The sequence below is a fragment of the Alosa sapidissima genome, chromosome 10 (genome assembly GCF_018492685.1).
Source record: "Alosa sapidissima isolate fAloSap1 chromosome 10, fAloSap1.pri, whole genome shotgun sequence".
NCBI classification, from domain to species: domain Eukaryota; kingdom Metazoa; phylum Chordata; class Actinopteri; order Clupeiformes; family Clupeidae; genus Alosa; species Alosa sapidissima.
The window spans coordinates 37,364,474-37,383,727 of NC_055966.1; the positions used below are offsets into that span (position 1 = coordinate 37,364,474).

At 40.2% G+C, this 19,254-nt stretch overlaps 1 protein-coding gene and 1 long non-coding RNA gene across 3 annotated transcripts in view; both read left to right on the forward strand.

The window, feature by feature from the left end:
• Window positions 1-19,254, forward strand: part of si:ch211-231m23.4 (free fatty acid receptor 2) — a 45,337-nt gene that overhangs the window by 15,353 nt on the left and 10,730 nt on the right. The window contains exons 5-8 of one of the 2 annotated variants that reach the window (XM_042108102.1): window positions 1,861-2,124; window positions 2,374-2,655; window positions 2,789-2,894; window positions 3,675-3,725. In XM_042108102.1, the coding sequence (XP_041964036.1) occupies window positions 1,861-2,124; window positions 2,374-2,655; window positions 2,789-2,894; window positions 3,675-3,725 (703 nt within the window). Of the gene's footprint in view, window positions 1-1,860; window positions 2,125-2,373; window positions 2,663-2,788; window positions 2,895-3,674; window positions 3,726-19,254 lie in introns of those variants that run through there. The other variant, XM_042108103.1, reaches the window with a different exon arrangement.
• Window positions 10,321-11,136, forward strand: LOC121721351. Its single transcript, XR_006034800.1, has 2 exons — window positions 10,321-10,421; window positions 10,795-11,136. It is a non-coding gene; the product is annotated as an uncharacterized LOC121721351 (long non-coding RNA).

The window sequence follows — 19,254 nt, forward strand, 5'->3', positions numbered from 1 at the left end:
CTTTAAACAGATGATCTGACGGGTTTAGAAGATTCAATAAAACTCGAAACTAAAAAACAGACCAGGCCTCTATTGGAGACCGGCCATTAACCCAAACCTGCAGCCACGCCAGGCGTTTCAAAGAGACAGGCATCTATTTGGGACTCAGCTATTATCTGAAGTTTTACAGGTATACTGATTAAATACAAATAAACAATTGCATTTCACACAGTATGTTTAGATTAGTATTCTAAATCAAGGCCCAGGATAACAGGGGCCCATCTTCTTACAAACAAAGGTACTTTCAACTGTAAAATAGCGGTCATATTTTCCATTGTATGGACCTGTTTGATTTTTTGTACTGAGCTATTGTAGAGGGCTATGCTTCATCCAATTAATAGTGATATTTTTTTCTTGCAATCATTAACAAGACATGTAACATGTAGCTTTGGTCCTAGAAAGCAAGTGTTCAGGTGTTTTCTCCAGTAGGAAAAGTAAAGGGTCCAGGGGGATATCCATCTAAGGTCCTTCCTGTCTGTGTCACGGAGCAGTCCCAGAATATGTGGGTATGGTCCCCCACAATGCCACAGTTTCTCCAGCAAGTGTTGGGGGCATTGTTATAAAACATTGATACCTCATGAGGGGTTCTAAAGAATCTTATCTTCACCTTCCAGACAAATTCTTTTTTTCACATTTGACTTCCAATCCCTTTATGACTTGCCAGACAATGCCCTCTTAAAACGAATGTGTGGTCCTTATCTGCTCACAGAGATGTGTTTGTTGCATTCATTTTAAGAGTTTGACAATAGACTTCTTAATATGTACACAAAATAATAAATAAATAGTAAGTTAATAATAAGTTGTATTTATAAGTATAAAAGGTGAGATTTTTAAACGCTTCTTGACTGTACCAAAGTCACTAAGTACACTGCAAAATATAAAATCTAACTAAGTGTAATTAATCTCATATTAGATCAAAAAATCTTTTTGGTGTTTAGTATGAAGAGACTTACCTAGCACTCTCGTAAAGGATAATTTTGACTTAATTTAAGAAGACTTAATTTAAGGAGTTTTATCAAGACAAATCTGCTCAACACACTGGAGAAAGCTCTAGGTAAGTCTCTTTATACCGAAAACAATACCAACTAAATTTTTTGACATACGATTAGATAGATAGATAGATACTTTATTGATCCCCTGGGGAAATTCAAGGTCTCATCAGCATACAGACAACACAAACACATTCTTAACAGCAGAAAGAGTAATTAAAGTATATAATATAAAAACACAACTAAGCAATAAGGACAGTAGAAGATAAAGAATATGCTAAATATACTAAATACACTATATATATACTAACACTTAATCTAAATCAAATCTAAAAAATAGTATCCACATAGTGGTGATTAATCAATCAGAGGCACTTGCAATGACTGAGGCAGGGACTGAGCCTGTGATTCTCTGTGCATAGTAAGGTAAGGTAAGGGCTCTGTGTGAATGAGTGTCATGGTGATAGTGCAAATGAGTAAGTCCAACAGTGCAACAATGCAGAAATAAAGTAAAGTAAAGTCTATATATCTATATATTTAACTATTTTAAGAAAAGGTATAAGTGTGGCATGGAGGGAGGGGTTATGTATATGTGCTAATGTGCTAATATAGCACACAAAACAATGAGGCAGAAAGACAGTGGTAAAAGTGGCTAGTGGATTAGTGGATTAATAACACTTGGTAAGATTTTGTTACATAAGCAGTGTAAGACAAGAAAGTGACTGTGCTGCTGCTTATGAGAACTGTTTAACCACAATGCTAAATGAATTAGCTGGTGCAGCATATCCCTCCTTATCATTGTCTATGTGATTTTTGTGATTGTGATTGACAGTTGCGCCTATTGATGTGAAGACCAGCACTGAGAGTCCCATCATTGCAGAGCATGGTAACATCAACCTGACGTGTAACAGCATGAGCAACCCAGAGCCTGAGCGGTATGAGTGGCTAATCACGAATGGGAGCCGTCACTTCCAGCTGAACTCAAGCAGGGAAACTATAACCATCACGGATGTTCAGAGGGACTTCTCTGCTGCCTGCATCGCTCACAACGCCATTGGGGCTGGACAGTCCACTAAAACATCCGTAGATGTCGCTTGTAAGCATTTGTCTTTTAGAATAATGATTTCATTGTTGGTCTTGATACTATTACTAGTATGGAGTGAGTACCAGTACTTATTTCCAATACATAAACCATGTATGTGTGATACATCTGGATTTGATTCTGGCAATAGCCCTCTACATTTGGGCTCTTGCACTATAAAGAAAGCAGAAAACCACACATTAGTCTGTTCAAATGTAGATGGCTGGAAAATAGACATTCTCTTTTGTACGTCTCCTGTCACAGTTGTCTCCATCATGGTGCCAGAGTCCTCGTGCTCAGACACAGGAAGGATGTTGAGATGCTTGTGTCAGGTGGAGGCGAACCCTGTCGCCACGGTGACATGGATGTTCAATGGGAGCACTAACATCTCAGCATCCGTGATCCCTGCTGTCACCACGACAGGCGACTTGACGTCATCAGAAGTCGTACTGGAGGGGAGACTAGCCGAGCATGGGCCTGCTGTGTGTGTGGCAAAGAACTCCTACAGAACTGTGAAACAGCAGATGGCCGTGCAGGATGGAAAGAGTAAGCAGTGTTTTCTGATCAGGGAAGAAAATTGGACAAACTAGATGTTAAAATGAGAAAACTCGACAACAGCTTAAAACTTCACCTCCTCCCTCTGTGTTTCTCTATCTTTCTTTCTTATCTTGCCCAATAGTCTCCCTGCCACTGCCAGTATCCTTTCCATGGATTATTTTGGCTTGTGCGTTTGGACTTTTTGGTTTGTGTGGACTGATCTGTTTCTGCCGGTACACAACAAAAAGGTATTGTTTAGAATTATGTTAAGACAACGTGTTAGACACGTTGTGTCTTGTACATAAATATAACTACTAGTGGTATTATAGCTTGGTTATCAATATTCTACTGCCTTTAGGAATTTTGATCATTGTAGTCTGCTAAATGATAATATTATTTCTTCAATGTGGAGAACATTCCAATATTGACCATTTTCGTAATTTGATTTATAAGGAACACAACCAATCATTAGCAAAGTATAAAAACGGTGTATCACAATGTAGTTTACAATACAGGCCACTAATTCAGTTTTAGTAAAATTCATGCAACCAGGTCTTTGAATGTTTTCCCCCTAATTTACAGACTATGCACACTGTATTTTTTACAATACTTGTTTGGATTGGGAGGCATATTCTGCTAAACTGCTTTGGTAACACTTTACTTGACAGTATCGACATTAAGAGTGACATGACACTGTCATGAACACATGACACTGTCATGACACATGAAACCTAACTCTAACCCTAATCCTATAACCCAACCCTAACTCTAAACCTAACCCTAAACCTCACCCTAATCCTAACCCTAACTTGTTATGACAAAAAACGAATGTCCCTTAATAACAGAAGCGTTATGTCATAAACGTTTATGACTTGTTTATGACACGTTCATGACAGTGTCATGTCACTCTTATGTCGACACTGTCAAGTAAAGTGTAACCGCTGCGGTAAAGTGCAAGATGTCTCAGCTGTAATTCCAATATAACTGTGGATACTGACTAATATTTTTCTGTCTGACAAACATTTCAGGAAATCCAAAAGCTCAGATGGAGCTACCTCACCTAAAATCAACAGGCAGAGGTGAGGGAAATCATGGATTATGAATTCATATCCTAATTTTCTGATATCTAGAACAGTATGTCCATATTGCCTTTAAAAGATACATATTAAGTGTCATCTTTATCATGTAATTAAGTGATTTTGTCTCGTAGTGGCCTATACATTTGCCAAATGGAAAATCACTTGCAGACAATGTCAGAGGAGTAAACTTATTAAACTATTACACTATTCCCAGATAGCAATTACTCATTGAATCTATGTTAAATCAACATTATTTTGTCAACGTTAAAATCATTGAGTCAACGTCGCACTTCAACATTGATCCTATAACAGTTTCCACCCTCTATTAATATTGAAGCAATGTTGAAATTCCAACTAAAGATCAACGGAATTCGAATGGTATTTCAATTAAAATGAATATTGAAACAACGTTGAAATTACAACCAAACTAAAGAATAAATGCGATTTCAGTGGTATTTCAATTGATATTAAACCTCAGTAAACCACTTTTAATTTGGAAAAATATTGGGAAATTCACATCCTGCTTTATATACAGCCAGGATAAATTTGACTAGGCCTAGTATGCAGGGCTCTCAAGTTTTGAAGTTTGCAAGGAGTGAGACTTTGAGGCCGTTTACACCTCACGTGTACACACAGAGTGCTGTAGTGCATATGCCAGACCAGTCGATGGCGCCGCTGTGCAGAAGCTTCACGATAATTTTGTGTAGAAGAAAACATTGTTGAAACAGTTTGTTAAGCCAGAGAATGTCTAATAAGTGCTCTGGTTAAGCAGTCGCATGAAATAAGGAAACTACAGACAATTCGGTTTTCAATTCAACTGTTAAACTAATAAAGTTCATTTTCAAGGTATGTGACTGCTATCTGAAATTTCAAATGCTTTGCCTACGCATTGCATTAGGTCTGAGCACCACTGGAGAAAACACTAACATGCAGTAAGCTAATGTTTAACTAAGTTAAGCTAACGTGTGCTTCTAACTTAGCCACTAAAAGCTGATAGGCTACATTGTGCACATAAATCATGACAGGGGAAAGAAAAACATTTTAATATGATAAATAAATGGTTTGGTTTGTTTTGACAAGCAACATGTCAGGTCGAGTGCCGTGGCTGAGTTGAGAGGTGGGCTATGTCGTCAAAGTTGCCGGCTTCGCACCTACAGGCGTCTACATGGCGAAAGTTAGCCGGCTGTTTCAAAAGTTCCCACTTCAGAAGCCGGTTTCAAAAGCTATCGGTTTCAGTCTCCTAAACTGCCGGCGTCGTGTACATGCAAGGCGTAACCGTTAACAAAACCTCACCGGTTTCACAAAAACCGGCGTCGTGAGCACGGCCCACCCCGATCGAAGTAGGCCTACATGAAAGTCCTACGTCTGCTTGAACTACTCGTGGCGCCACGCCCCCTCCCCCGATCAACAGACCCACCCTCCCCATGTCCCATCGACCCAGCTTCATGAGAGCACAAATTTCATTATTTCAAACACACTGTTTTATTTATTCTAGAACCCTATAGTAAATAATAACAAATAATAATAATGTAAATTATAATAATAATTTCACCCAAATGGGCCCTTTCAACAGCGGTGGCTCATTCTGCTCTAAACAAACAGAAAACAACCAAATGAGAAAAAGCACATTTAGCCCCAAAATGGTCTCTTGAACAGTGGTGGTTCTGTCCGTGTGTGTGTTTATGAGTGATGTTGTGTGTTGTAAGTGTTTGTGGCAGATTTTGATGCCTTGATGACTGATACTGGGGGCTCCCATTTAAAGCACTGTGGTTCAGCCATTTTCACAGTCAGGAGGCCATCCTTAAAAATATTCTTGTTTGCAGTAACAGCCAAAAAAAAACGTACGTAGGTATGAATTTAAATGTGCATATTGTGACGTAACTGACTAACCCGCGCCTTCAGGCGCATCACTGCAAACCTCAATCTGATGCAGGTTATGTAGACCAGCCTTTCTCAAACTTCTTTGACCTGAGGCCCAGTCATGGCAGACTTTGGGGTCATAGGGCTCATCTACACGTATACCCAACCCCACTCCCTCCAAATCAAATTGTCATTATCATTATCACAATCATTATTAAGCCTATATTGTTATACATGCACTTTCACTTAAATGTTTTGTGACATGCACATCAGAGGACTGCTTTACTAATGTAAGATATAATTAGTTTCATTGCTATTGCATGATGCTTGCATAAGAAAAGAAATACTTCTCAAAACAGCAACAATTATGGGTGCTATTGTTTTTGGATGCTTCCCTCATGCAAGCATCATACATTGGTAGGAAATTGAGGAAATAAATCATGAAGTTTAATTTGAATGCCTGAATGTAAGGATTCAGGAAACACAATACCAGCTTTTTTGGCGAGCAGATAGGCGTAAATCACTAATCTGTTGATCTTTAACAGGTAGAAAGAAGGCTACAATAGCTTTTGGCCACATTATATTCACATTTGTATATATTCACATTATATTCACATTTATATACAATACTCAGTGCTATACAGTGTATTATACAGTCTGCTCTGTTTCTATGGAAGTTCCAAAAATCAACGTTGTTCTATTAAGTGTCGTTAAACAATTAATAGCATTCAACAGGTTGAAGCGGAGCTTTGATACCAACGTTATCGATTAGTTCAGTTTCTCTCGCGCTTTATTGTATGGCTCCATGTTTAATGACATCGATAGCAGAAGCGTTTGTTTTCTTTTTTGTCGGTCCGCGGTATCTTGATCAACTGCGCAGCAAATTATCAGACGAAGCACCGGGCCTAATTTCACTCCACGACTCCGCGGACCAGCAGTCTCCACGTTGCGGACCCACATCAAAACAAAACTATTTCCTGATTGGTTGGCCGATAGGTTAGTAACTGAACAGCAGCTCTCTGAGCTGAATGAGCGCACATACAGCAACGTTGTGTGACACGTTTGTAAAATATTGCCCTTAGAAATTTCTGTGCGGGCAAGTTCTCGGACTGAGAAATGCCATGTGTGGCATGTGAGCGTGTGAAGTCATTGAAATGTGTGTGTCTCACGCTCAATGCGTGAGACTTGAGAGGTCTGCTAGTATGGCTGGTTTAGGCTACACAATCGTGCATAAATAACCATTGACAACTTATCAGTTTGAAAATCAAGTGCATTTATTAACTCTTCTTCATTTAGAAATTCACGTGTGTTGTGCTTTCCTGCCATCCATTCAGTATAGCATTCATAGACCACCGCAGTCAGCCCTCCACCATCCAGTAGCAGAGTGAAGTGGCACCTAACAGAAACAGAATAAAAAGAGATAGACAGTGTTAGATAAATAGGCTATGTTCAACTGAAACTGAAGGCTACTTATAATTGAAACTTTAGAATAATCATAGAATATATATTCTATATGTTTGTTGAGTTTGCTGTCAAAATGCCAGGCTGAAGATAGTGTTAGAATAATTCAGTTTCACAAGCTGGGTGAGCTCATTGAACATGTCGTATTTGCTAGCAGCACCAGCCATTCGGGCAGCTCTGTTCGTCCGAACAATTTTGCTGCCCAATGAACGGTTAATGATAGCAGATATGACTTAAAGTTAACTTATATCAGTATTGCTAAAGTTAGCCTATTAAACTCACAAAAATATGATCACCAGGAGTTACATAAATGTTAGCTAAATCTCCACGTTAACCAGCAGCACATCTTCAGCCTATAATTTTGACAGTAGCCTAGAAGCTAACGTTACAGGTAGGCCTAGCACTACTTCATATTTTATTATCATGAGTATAATAAACTGTAACTTACTGACAACAAAGATTGGACCTAATTATAAATCAGACTGCCGAGTAACGTTAACCTAACATTATGATGAACTGCCATAACGTAAGTTAGCCTAAACATTCATTTGACAACAGCAAGTAAATTTAGCTAGCCTAGCATTTGAATGAGTTTGTAAGTCAGACGATGTACATAGACTGTAAACATGACCGAATTTAATGTAGTACACTTTTACAATAAAACATTATCGTTTCGAAACATTATCGTATCGAACTGTTGCTGAAAATGATCTCCTGCTGGACAGTTCAAACGTCGTCGCGCAGTCAACTATAAATCCACTACTTTTCAATCACCACGTCAAGATTTCCTAGTCAACCACAAATCCATGACTTTTCAACATAAAAAAACATATAAACCAACCAACATAAACTATAAACCAATGTTGTTTCGATATCTCTCTTATCGATATTCATGCACTGTCGGGTTTTTGTCAGGATTGTAATGCTGATTCAATGTCTATTTACCATTGAGATTTCAATCTCAACCAAAATGATGATTTGGATGGAAAATCAACATCATATCAATGTCACCTTGCTATCTGGGTTTACCTGGGGCCATATTCACAAAGAATTTTAAGGCTAAAAGTAGCTCCTAAGTGGCGAATTTAGGAGCAACTCCTAAAAATAATGGGCGTGTCAGTCCTAACTTTAGGACTCCTAATTTTTTTTACTAAAAGTAATTCACGAAGCATTTTAGACCTAAATGTAGCACCTAAGTCTGGGACAGCTTAAAAGAAGTCGAGAGGACTCCTAACTCACTAAGACCTATTCACAAACAGCTTTCTGTGGCATTTCACGCTGCAATGTTTTAAAATGCGTAGGCCTATGTGGCTACAGGAGCTTCCAATCGTGAGGGAACAATTTTGCATTGTAGGCATAAAAGGGATGCAATAACGCCACCAACAACAACCAAAACTACTCATTGTCAACATGTAAATTAAATGTAACGTTTCATTGTGAATCAAATTAAAATGTTCTCCTCTTTGCAAACGTAGGCATATGGTGACAGATTAATTTAATAATGTTGCAAAGATACTGCATCAATCCGTATGTTTCATGAGGCTACTAGGCTATTTGTTTTGCCTTACTCTTTATTCATATAGGCTTAGGGCTTTTTATTCAGTTATTCATCATCTTCCGTCCTTGTGTAGCGCACGCATTCTCAGACCTGTCACTCATCATCGTAAGGGAGGTGTTTGGAATCATTCCCGCGTTACAATCAAAGATCCTTGATTACTCCGCTTGAACCCTCTATTACAATCATCAGCCAATCAAGGTGGTCACTTCAGTCAAGCTCGTGCATAAGTAATGACGTCATCCATAGCAACGAAGACTCACTCTTAGTTTAGGAGTTGTCATTTTTCCTTCCTATAAGTAGGTCTGAAAGGCTTTGTGAATAACTTTTAAGAGAAAACTCCTAGCTAAAATCTTTTAGTGCGATTTAGGAGTACTCCTAGTGGTAAGATAAAAGGCTTTGTGAATACAGCCCCAGATGAGTAAATGCTGCTCTATTTACCTGGGGCCGTATTCACAAAGAATTTTAAGGCTAAAAGTAGCTCCTAAGTGACAAATTTAGGAGCAACTCCTAAAAATAATGGGCGTGTCACTTTTCACTAAAAGTAATTCACGAAGCATTTTAGACCTAAAAGTAGCACCTAAGTCTGGGACAGCTTAAACAAAGTCGAGAGGACTCCTAACTCACTAAGACCTATTCACAAACAGCTTTTTGCAGCATTTCACGTTGCGATGTTTTGAAATGCGTATGCGGCAACAGGAGCTTCTAATCGCGAGGGAACAATTTTGCATTGTAGGCATAAAAGGGATGCTATAACGCCACCAACAACAACCAAAACTACTCATTGTCAACATGTAAATTAAATGTAACGTTTCATTGTGAATCAAATTAAAATGTTCTCTTTGCAAACGTAGGCATATGGTGACAGATTAATTTAATAATGTTGCAAAGATAGGCCTACGGATTGATGCAGTAGGCTAGGCTATGTTTCATGAGGCTACTAGGCTATTTGTTTTGCCTCACTCTTTATTCATTTAGGCTAGGCCTTTTTATTCAGTTATTCATCATCTTCCGTCCTTCACACTACTTGTGTAGCGCACGCATTCTCAGACCTGTCACCCACACTCATCATCGTAAGGGAGGTGTTTGGAATCATTCCCGCGTTACAATCATCAGCCAATCAAGGTGGTCACTTCAGTCAAGCTTGTGCATGAGTAATGACGTCATCCATAGCAACGAAGACTCACTCTAGTGGTAAGATAAAAGGCTTTGTGAATACAGCCCCTAATGAGTAAATGCTGCTCTATGTACCTCTGTAGACCGAAGGAAGAGCAAGTTAAAGCCAGAAGGACTAGGGCACTGAAGCCTGAGGCCAAACTGTGTAGCAGCAGCACAATGGATAACAATGTTTGTAGAATGGAAATGGACACCATCTATGATAATGACCCTTCTCTTCAAACCCCAAAGGTGTCACAGGTATACACACACACACACACACACACACATACATACACACACACACATTGATAATGACCCTTCTCTTCAAACCCCAAAGGTGTCACAGGTATACACACACACACACACACACACACATACATACACACACACACATTGATAATGACCCTTCTCTTCAAACCCCAAAGGTGTCACAGGTATACACACACACACACACATACATACACACACACACACAAATTGATAATGACCCTTCTCTTCAAACCCCAAAGGTGTCACAGGTATACACACACATACATACACACATTGATAATGACCCTTCTCCTCAAACCCCAAAGGTGTCACAGGTATACACACACACACACACATACACACACACACACATTGATAATGACCCTTCTCTTCAAACCCCAAAGGTGTCACAGGTATACACACACACACACACTGATAATGACCCTTCTCCTCAAACCCCAAAGGTGTCACAGGTATTGCTTCACAGTTACGTTGAAGATATTTTGTTTGGACTCACAATCCTCATGTCCCATGCAAACACATACTGTATGCATGAGCAGCAGTGCACACACAAACACAGACAGACAGACACACACACACACAGAAACAATTCTAGACATGTGACCTTAAGGGGAAGCCTACACAAACACACTGTACACAACCAAGAAACTGGGGTCTTCCTAGCAACAACAACACTGATTCAACAGTATCTTATGTTATACACCATTGTGTTTTACAACAACACTGATTCAACAGTATCTTATGTTATACGCCATTGTGTTCCAGGAAGAAGACTCTGAAGATATATACATAAATGACATGATGGGTGACAGTCCTGAGAACATTTACTTGAACAGCTGAACTTGGGAACAATGGAGAAATTATTATAGTACTGTACATCATCATTGGATATATTACAGTGTCAAGTAGATTGAGTGGAATATATCCCAAATCAGATAAGGTTGTTGTTTCCCCACCTCTCTTGTTGTTTTGTCCAAACCTTGTCTAGCCATAGTTGGGCATTAATATCATGAAAAGTATTATTCATAGCCAGCCCAAACTCCCGAGGATGGAAGACAAACATCAACTTCAACAAAACCAACTTTTTATTATAAACTTTTGTACCTATTTGGTGTCAATGAATATGTTTTTCTTTACATACAATATTTCATTAATGTTGTGCCAATATTTGAAGTCTGATGTACTATACCCTCAAAAACCCTTTTAATACAAAATCAATAGGCATGCTGTTCAAACCTTTAATGGTCAATAGGCATGCTGTACAAACCTTTAATGGTCAAGTCATACTTTGTAGACTGAGGGCTCTATCTTGCTGATCTAAAACACATGGTCACTGGTGAATAGCTTAAATACATTTAGGGGTTTGTCCAGACCACATTCGGGGTGGTTTTGTTATCAAACGTCTGGCACCTGGTGCAAAAAAGCGGCTCTTATGTTTCTATCAGTCATGGGTGTGTTTTGGGCGTAACATCCTTTAAAACAATGAGAATGACATCTGCCATTCCCTTTAACAGCAAGCAGCACAACTTCAAACAGAGCATCGGTATTTTGATAGTCAGCGGCGCATTTGAAGGAATCTGCTTGCACGCGAGACCGTATGGAACAGTTATTCCACTAAACCATGCTTTACTAAAACCTAGCAGAGTATAGCCTACACACATATGCACTCGTCTTATTTAACTTCACTATTGACTTCACCGTGGTATAAGGTGACCAGATTTCTGAGACAAAATCCGGGGACATTTTCAGTTGAGAAGCGTAAAACGTGTAATGTTTTAATCATTGTAAACTTAAAACGGGGACACTGTCCCAGGGGCATCACTAGACTAGATCTCCACAAGCCCCCTAGTAGGGTTCGGGGGCATGCTCCCCCGTAAGAACATTTGGTATATTTTAACGTTTAAATGCATCAATCTGGTGCACTTTGAAAAGAAATTCAAGAAAAGAAAAGAAATTAGACTTCATTATTCTTATCTATGGATGGAGATATTTGTGTTGTAGGCTAGCCTAAACTTCCACTTCAGAATTTTAACCACACACACACAGTTGGAATAGTTATAATTTTGCAATAAGTTATGATATTGCCCATCCACAAAGCATATTTTCTTCACAGTTTCACAGTTCAGAAATGGTCCAAAATAGTATTGTCTACATTTCAGCACTCCATAAAATTATATCATAGTGGCAGTGCTGTTCAGACAGTTAATCTAGCTAGTTATGGTCATTGTAATGCCTGTCTTTTTTTCAAGACAGTCTGTGCTTTACCCATATCTGAGAATGTATGATGTGATAATATTTGTCTTATGTAGCCTAATAGGGCCTATGTGTTGTCAGTCTTATATCAACAAAAAAATAACTCACGTCTCATGCTTTTTTTCTTTATATTTTTGTCTTAATGTCACTAGGAAGCATGCCAGTAGAAATATAGGCTATATTCATATTTCTAGGTGATTGTCTGGAATCTGGCAATATGAGAACCATTATGGTGGGATAGGCCTACTCTGGCTAAACAATTTACAAAAATGTTTGTACTAACATAAATCATTTACATGAGAATAGGCCTACATTATAATTTTGGCCCAAAGTTGTAGACCATGAAACTTGTTGCAATTGGCCTACCGATGCTAGTTGTCACATAAGTTCATTGTAAATTTTCTCGCGAACCATTTATCACAGCAATTTGGCGCTAATATCATTGGAAAGCTTAGATTCCGGCCGTTCACGTGATATATGCGTATGATATGCTATCTGTGTGACGGGTTCTCCGCAATTTTAGTTTAACCTGGACTTGAGCAGCTGGCACGTTCGTGATGAATAGTTTAATAATTACCCCACACAAGTGGTTTCATTTCAAAGATTCTACCGCGCTGCTATTCCACCAATCGAAATAGCCTACCAGAAATATGGGCATTCTAGAACATCTTGGAGGTCTGAGCTGAGCGCTTGCTTTGACTGGCTTGAGCCTGTGCGTGAAGGGTGCGCAACTGTACGTTTGGTCAGTGTTTTCGTTCTTTCTTTTATTCCAATTTCGGGTCTGTCAGTTACAGTGAAAACCGGGGACTTTTCTGGGGATAGCTCCAGCCGGGGACAGGTCACCGAAATCGGGGACTGTCCCCGGAAACCGGGGACGTCTGGTCACCCTACCGTGGTACCATAGTCAATGACAAAACAGTTATACACAGTGTAAGAAATGAATCCTGCCGAATTGTATGAGTGGTATCATTTCTCCAACCAAGATAAAGTTATGATGCTCTGATGGCAGGTCAGACGGTTTGGCACCAGGTGAGGTGTGAAACACCAACGACCGTAGAATGGGTTTTGGGTAGCCTAGAAATCTCTATTTTTCTATTCTTTTGGGTAGCCTAGAAATCTCTATTTTTCTATTTTTTCTTATAACAGTTAATTACTTTCACTATTGACTGACAATAGGTTACCATCGAAAACATAGCCTGAAAAATGCAACACTTAGCCTGGCGGGCCATCCTATATCATTGAAATGTATAGTCTGGAATCGAACCATTCACCTCGCTTAATCCAAGGGGCGGGCAGAGAATTGTCTTTCAAACTGCCTAGGCATGCAATAGGCCAGCGCTACGACCGTATCCGGTCGGCAAAACGGCAAATACATCCTTCTTCGAAAGTAATGACTTAAGTGCATTGTGTTGCTCAACTTTCAAAGAAAAGCACAAGTCCAACTCCTCCAAAGTTGACGCCAACGCCGATTCAAACAACCGCTCTTCGTTCGCCATAGCCACCTTCCTTGTTGTTCACATAGTCGGATGACTGTCGTTATCCTGTTAAGCCCGCCTTAAGACTTTCTAACAAAATAGAGCGGTGTGACTGGATGAAGTCCACGGCGTCAGCCAATAGAAATCCCTATGGTTTGATACTAGACGTACAGGCTGAGCAAATTAATTTGCCGCCGCTAGGGTGCGTCTAGATTTCTAGGCTAAGCAACACTTACAATAATGTTTGAATGACTGAATAAGAAAATCTAAGGATATTTATCCTGCAGAGGAGTTGCTGCTTACATCTCGTGACAGTGCATCTTCAGCTGTGTTTCATATGCGCCTTTTGCTAGACCAGGTTTTTCTTGGTCAGAGGCGTAATGCTTTTTAGACGGTGTAAGAAAGCGATTTTAAGATAATGCGCTAGACCACACCTTAGGGCCTTAATTGCCACACACCTGGGCATTGTTCAATAAAAGAGAAGTGCATGGCGAAAAATTCGAGAGTAAGATAGGAATACACTTTGTGTCATGATAAGAATACGCTTTGCGCTGTGTTTTAGATGGCCAAGATAGAAGCCTGAGACTTTGTAGAGTGCAAGAACTAGAAAAGCAAAAACATTGGCATGAATGTAGCCCTGACTCCTATGCTGTGATGACATGGGCTTATGCTGTGCACATAAGCATATTCATTAGGCCTACTGCTGTGTTACTGATTGTAAAATTCATATATTTGCATTGTGGTAAAATCCCCTGCCTATAGCACAAGGAATGTAATATCTCTCCTGTGTATCTGCAGGGCTCTCAAGTTTTGAGGACAGGCAAGAGTGACATTCCCCGTCGACAATCACACCCCCCCCCACCCTCCCACCACGTCAACACACACTGGCATGGGAGCTGAGCGCTCTAACCACTGAGCTAAAAGCCCAGGCTTCCAACTCAGCGGTTAGAAGCGTTCTTAACCCTTAAAGGTGTAGGTTTTTAAACATTCTAAGTTCCGCAACAATTGAAGGTTCTAAAATTCTATGTTGAATTCAATGAACCCAGATATTCTTTAGAACGTTCATTTCTCAACATTCTCAACGGTACTCCTTTAAGGGTTAAGGTTAGGGGTGTGAGGATTTACACGCGCAACTAGCATCACCAGCTAGCATACACCAGCCCCAGGTCAGTTACCAGTTGATCCAATATTAGTTGTGCATTGTGCGTTGATTTGTATTTTTTGTAATTATTCCATATTTAGTGTAGTCATATCAGAACCTGAAGTAGCCTACAATCCAAATGCAAGCATGAAACTTCAGAGTATTACCTTTCATTTGAGGCCAAGATTATGCTTATGTGGGGTTCATATGCAGCAAGCATTTGATTGCCAGTATGCATTTTGGAGAACCCAAAGTCCTATGGGGAGTTTTCATAGGGCATTTTACCAAGTGCATGAGCATACCTTGGCAAATAATGATCTAAAGTACTCATGTTGTCATTCTATATTGATCTACTTTTGCACACAGCATGACAAGACCTAATGCTAGGACTCGTCATATCAAGTCAAGACCTAGAGGGCTGTAATGTGGTCAGTTCAAAGATGCTTGTTATAATCATATAGCCTTTGTAACTTTGTGACAGTACATCACACAGTTATTCTAATAGTTTTCCAACAGTGTCTCAGCTTTCCAAAAGAGAGCAGACGTTTGATTATTGGCTAAAAATGCCCTCCTAAGTCAAAATGGGGCAAAAGTATAATTTATAATTGCTCAGATTTGCAAAAGAAATTATTTGACACATGGCACTGACAACTCAATAATGGGCCTTTTCACCACCTCTGAGCATCCACTAACCTGGGCCTTTTAGGGGGCTTTCCTCTCAGGGTGAATGAGAGGATGCTTAATTGCTTTTTACCCAACATTTTTGAATACAGATGCAATGATTAATGCATCCATGGCCAGGATATAATTATATAATATGACGTGATTTTAAAAGTGACCTATAACAATAGGCTATGCAATACACTTTAATTTGTTTAGTGCTAATAAAATGACTAAGCCTATTTAGAGAGAGATGTTTAGAATGTGACAATATGTCAGTCATCGTGTGAACGAAAGTATGACTAGGCATAGGCTACTTGTTCTGAGCAAGTGTTGTCAATGAACAGGCTGTGAAACTGAGACTGTTACAGACAGTCATGAACAACTGATGCTAATTATCTGGGAAACATTCTCTATAGCAGCAGTCACGTTGTCATTGTTTGTGTCAAACAAGTTGTGGATTTGTTGTAACATTAAAAGATGACTTACTCTGTGCTGAAACCATGAACTGATGCTCGAAGCTCCAAGGTGAACGAAACTTGGAAGAAGTAGGTAACAGGTTCACGTTCAATAATTCACGTTCAACAATTCCAGGATACGCGTTTTTCATTGGTTGTTGCGTTAAATCTTACCCAGATACAATACAGTTATTTTCTGATTGGCTATTGTGTAGCCCCTCTCGTTATTTTTGATTGGCTGAAAAGTGGCAGGCTCAACTCCACGGGAGACACGCTAGATTCCTGCCGGTTCCATAGTGAGAGCGGCGCGGCCAGAGACATTTTGGGCGCTGCCGCAGCATATTAAATATATAAATAGTTTTTCTGCGTGAGAAATACAATGTGTGGCGGCAGAGCGTGACAAAAGACTGAAATGAGGGACTGTCCCGCTCAACGCGTGACACTTGAGAGCCCTGTATCTGAAATAATGCTAAAATAAATACATAGCCTACATTTGTTCTGAATACCTTAGTCAGAATACCTCTTAAAAATCTTAAGAATCTATTATTTACAGTACTTTAAGTATGGCCAGTAACCCATTATAAAACATACTTAAGTACTTGTAGCAGGGCGGAGATAGATGTTCGGATGTTAATAGTAGGCCCTCCCAGGAACTAATTTAGAAACCTTTTGGTCAGTTTAGACCCCTTTGCGCAGGTTCGTAACACTGAGACTGGAGATATGGTTCTATAAAAATAACAATTTGACACATGACAATAACCGGTCCATTGTGGACTGCACAGAGACAATACAAACAGGAATGCAGCCACAAGAGACTAATCATATACAAGATACACACATACAAGCAGGTTGCACCCAAACATTGCACAAGGCCCTATAGGCCTACTATTACTGCACACAGGGACAGGGCAGCGGGCTCACCAGGGCTAGCAAGATGCTAACAAGGGGTAGGATCCAGGCACAGCACACCAAAGGTGAACACACACACACACTTGATACACAGCAATTACAAAGGACAGTGAAGGGAAACCACCACCTGGGAATCAGCTTGCCACCTGCTTTGGTCCAGCAACTCCTGGAGGTCAGGCTGCATGGGCGTAACCACCTGGTCAGCTTCAATGTCACCATCATGAGTCAGGCCCACACGGGGATTCGAACCCGGGTCTCCGGAGTGAAAGGTGGAGATGAATCCCCTGTACCACCCTCAGATGTGAATGAACCAAAATGCAGAGGAGTCAGATTCAGAGTTTTTCTTTACTGAGTCAGAACAGGCAGGCAAACAGACTTTCTTGTGGGTTGTTGCAATATCACAGGTATAAGGCAATGACCATCCAGTCGAAAAAAAGGCAGAAAATCCAAAAACAGAGGGCAGTAGACAAAGTCTATTCAAACAGGCCAACCAAAAATTTTAAGTAAAAAAAAACACCTCAAAGAGGGAGAAATTGATAACCAAAAGTCTTTTTCACGAGTATTCAAAACAGGAGTACACTTACGATACAGGTGGCACACAGAAGAACTCAGCAAAGGCACTAACAAACACATACTCCTTAAATACTCTGATTCATTAACACTCACAGGTCACTCAAACACATGAGCTGAGAAAATCCGGAAATTTCCGAAAATAACAAAAAAAAAAAAGGTGCAAATGAGGACATCTAGTCCCTGGGACCTGACAGTCACGACCTGCACGTATGCACAGAGAGGGGGTTGCATTCACTCACAAACACTCAAGAAGAGGACAAACACAGTGCAAACATAAAACATAATCAGCAGTAGAAGACAGGGCGACAGAATCAGGTGACGTGGGAGCAGCAAGCTTGAAGATGGTCAACCACAAGTTCCGGGTTCGCTGAAGTACCGTGGTCTCCTGCGTGTGGAGGAGGGGCCACAGTTCTGAATTGGATACGAGGCTGCCTTAAGCAAAGGCTCGAATCAGAGCAAATGACTCACGGCTGAACCACGAGACAAACATACTCAGAATTGTTCCTCAAACACCCAACAGGACAGCACCAGCCCAAACAGCCTGCTGCTCCACTACCACAAAGTAGGTTCTCCGCAACAGGTGGAGAATCGGGAGACATGCAGTCAGCTGCCTAGATAAAAGGTGGCAGGTGCCAACTGGTAATTAGCAAGATGGTCTTCAGCTAGTCAACAATTAAGACGAAAAAGGGGCGGAGACCTATCCTGCTACATACTCAAAGTAGAAGTACAAAGTAGTAAAAGCTTTTGAGGCCAAGTGGGGTGACCACCCCCTCCCTTTGCTATGCTTCTAATGGAAAATAAATCTGTCAGAATTTTGGATTGGCTATTAAGTTCCTGCAGCATCTTAAAACTTTGTGCCATACACTTCATACACAATGTCTTTGAAGCCTGAGCAAAGGCATGGCTGCCAATTCATTTTCACTTCCTTTTATAGGCTTATAATGATAGCCTGACGAGCCAGAGCCCCATTAAGATGTAGGATCTGGGAACTCACAATTGGCAGTGCCCTCTGCACGCAATAGGATAGTGCTACAGCTCATGAGTCCCATGCGTTTTCAAATTTTAATTTAATCCAGCTCCTTACACAACAGCCTACATAGGCCTTGATGTGCTATGTCTTAGCTATATTTGCTAACTCTGTCACATATCTGCATTCATTGCTCAATCTTGTGGTTGCAAATATCTAACTGTGACGTTTTCATTTGCACATTATGTTAGCCTACTTTCTACTTACTGCTGTTAATGAAAATGTAGTGAAGTAAAAGTAATAAAAATAAAAACTCAAGTAGCCTAAAGTACAGATACTCCCTACTTAAAGTGTAACTCCAGCGAAGATTTACCCCAGGGTCTTTTTCTGCATTAGAACACATCAAATAAGCCGTGGAGACAGTATTTTTCGTTGATCAACCACTACAGAGCCTGTCCCGGTATACGCTAGCCCCAAAGGGCTAACAGTGGATTAGCTAAGGGCGGTGAGCCAAGACTTCCCAAATAGGATTTTCTAACCAGTAATATTGTTCAAAACAGCACCAAACCGTGTCAGTAGCTTGCTCAGGGTCCCTACACACATGGCACTAGAGCTATATCTCTTTTATAGAGCTACCTTGGCACTCATGCAAATCCCAGTAATAAACAGTTATTAGTGTGGATGGTGACCCTTTATGCTTTGGGAGGAGACCCAGATAGCAATTTCCTTTAGGCCGGATCCGCATAAAAGCCTTTAGATCCGCCTGTAGCGGACATACGGTATCTGACT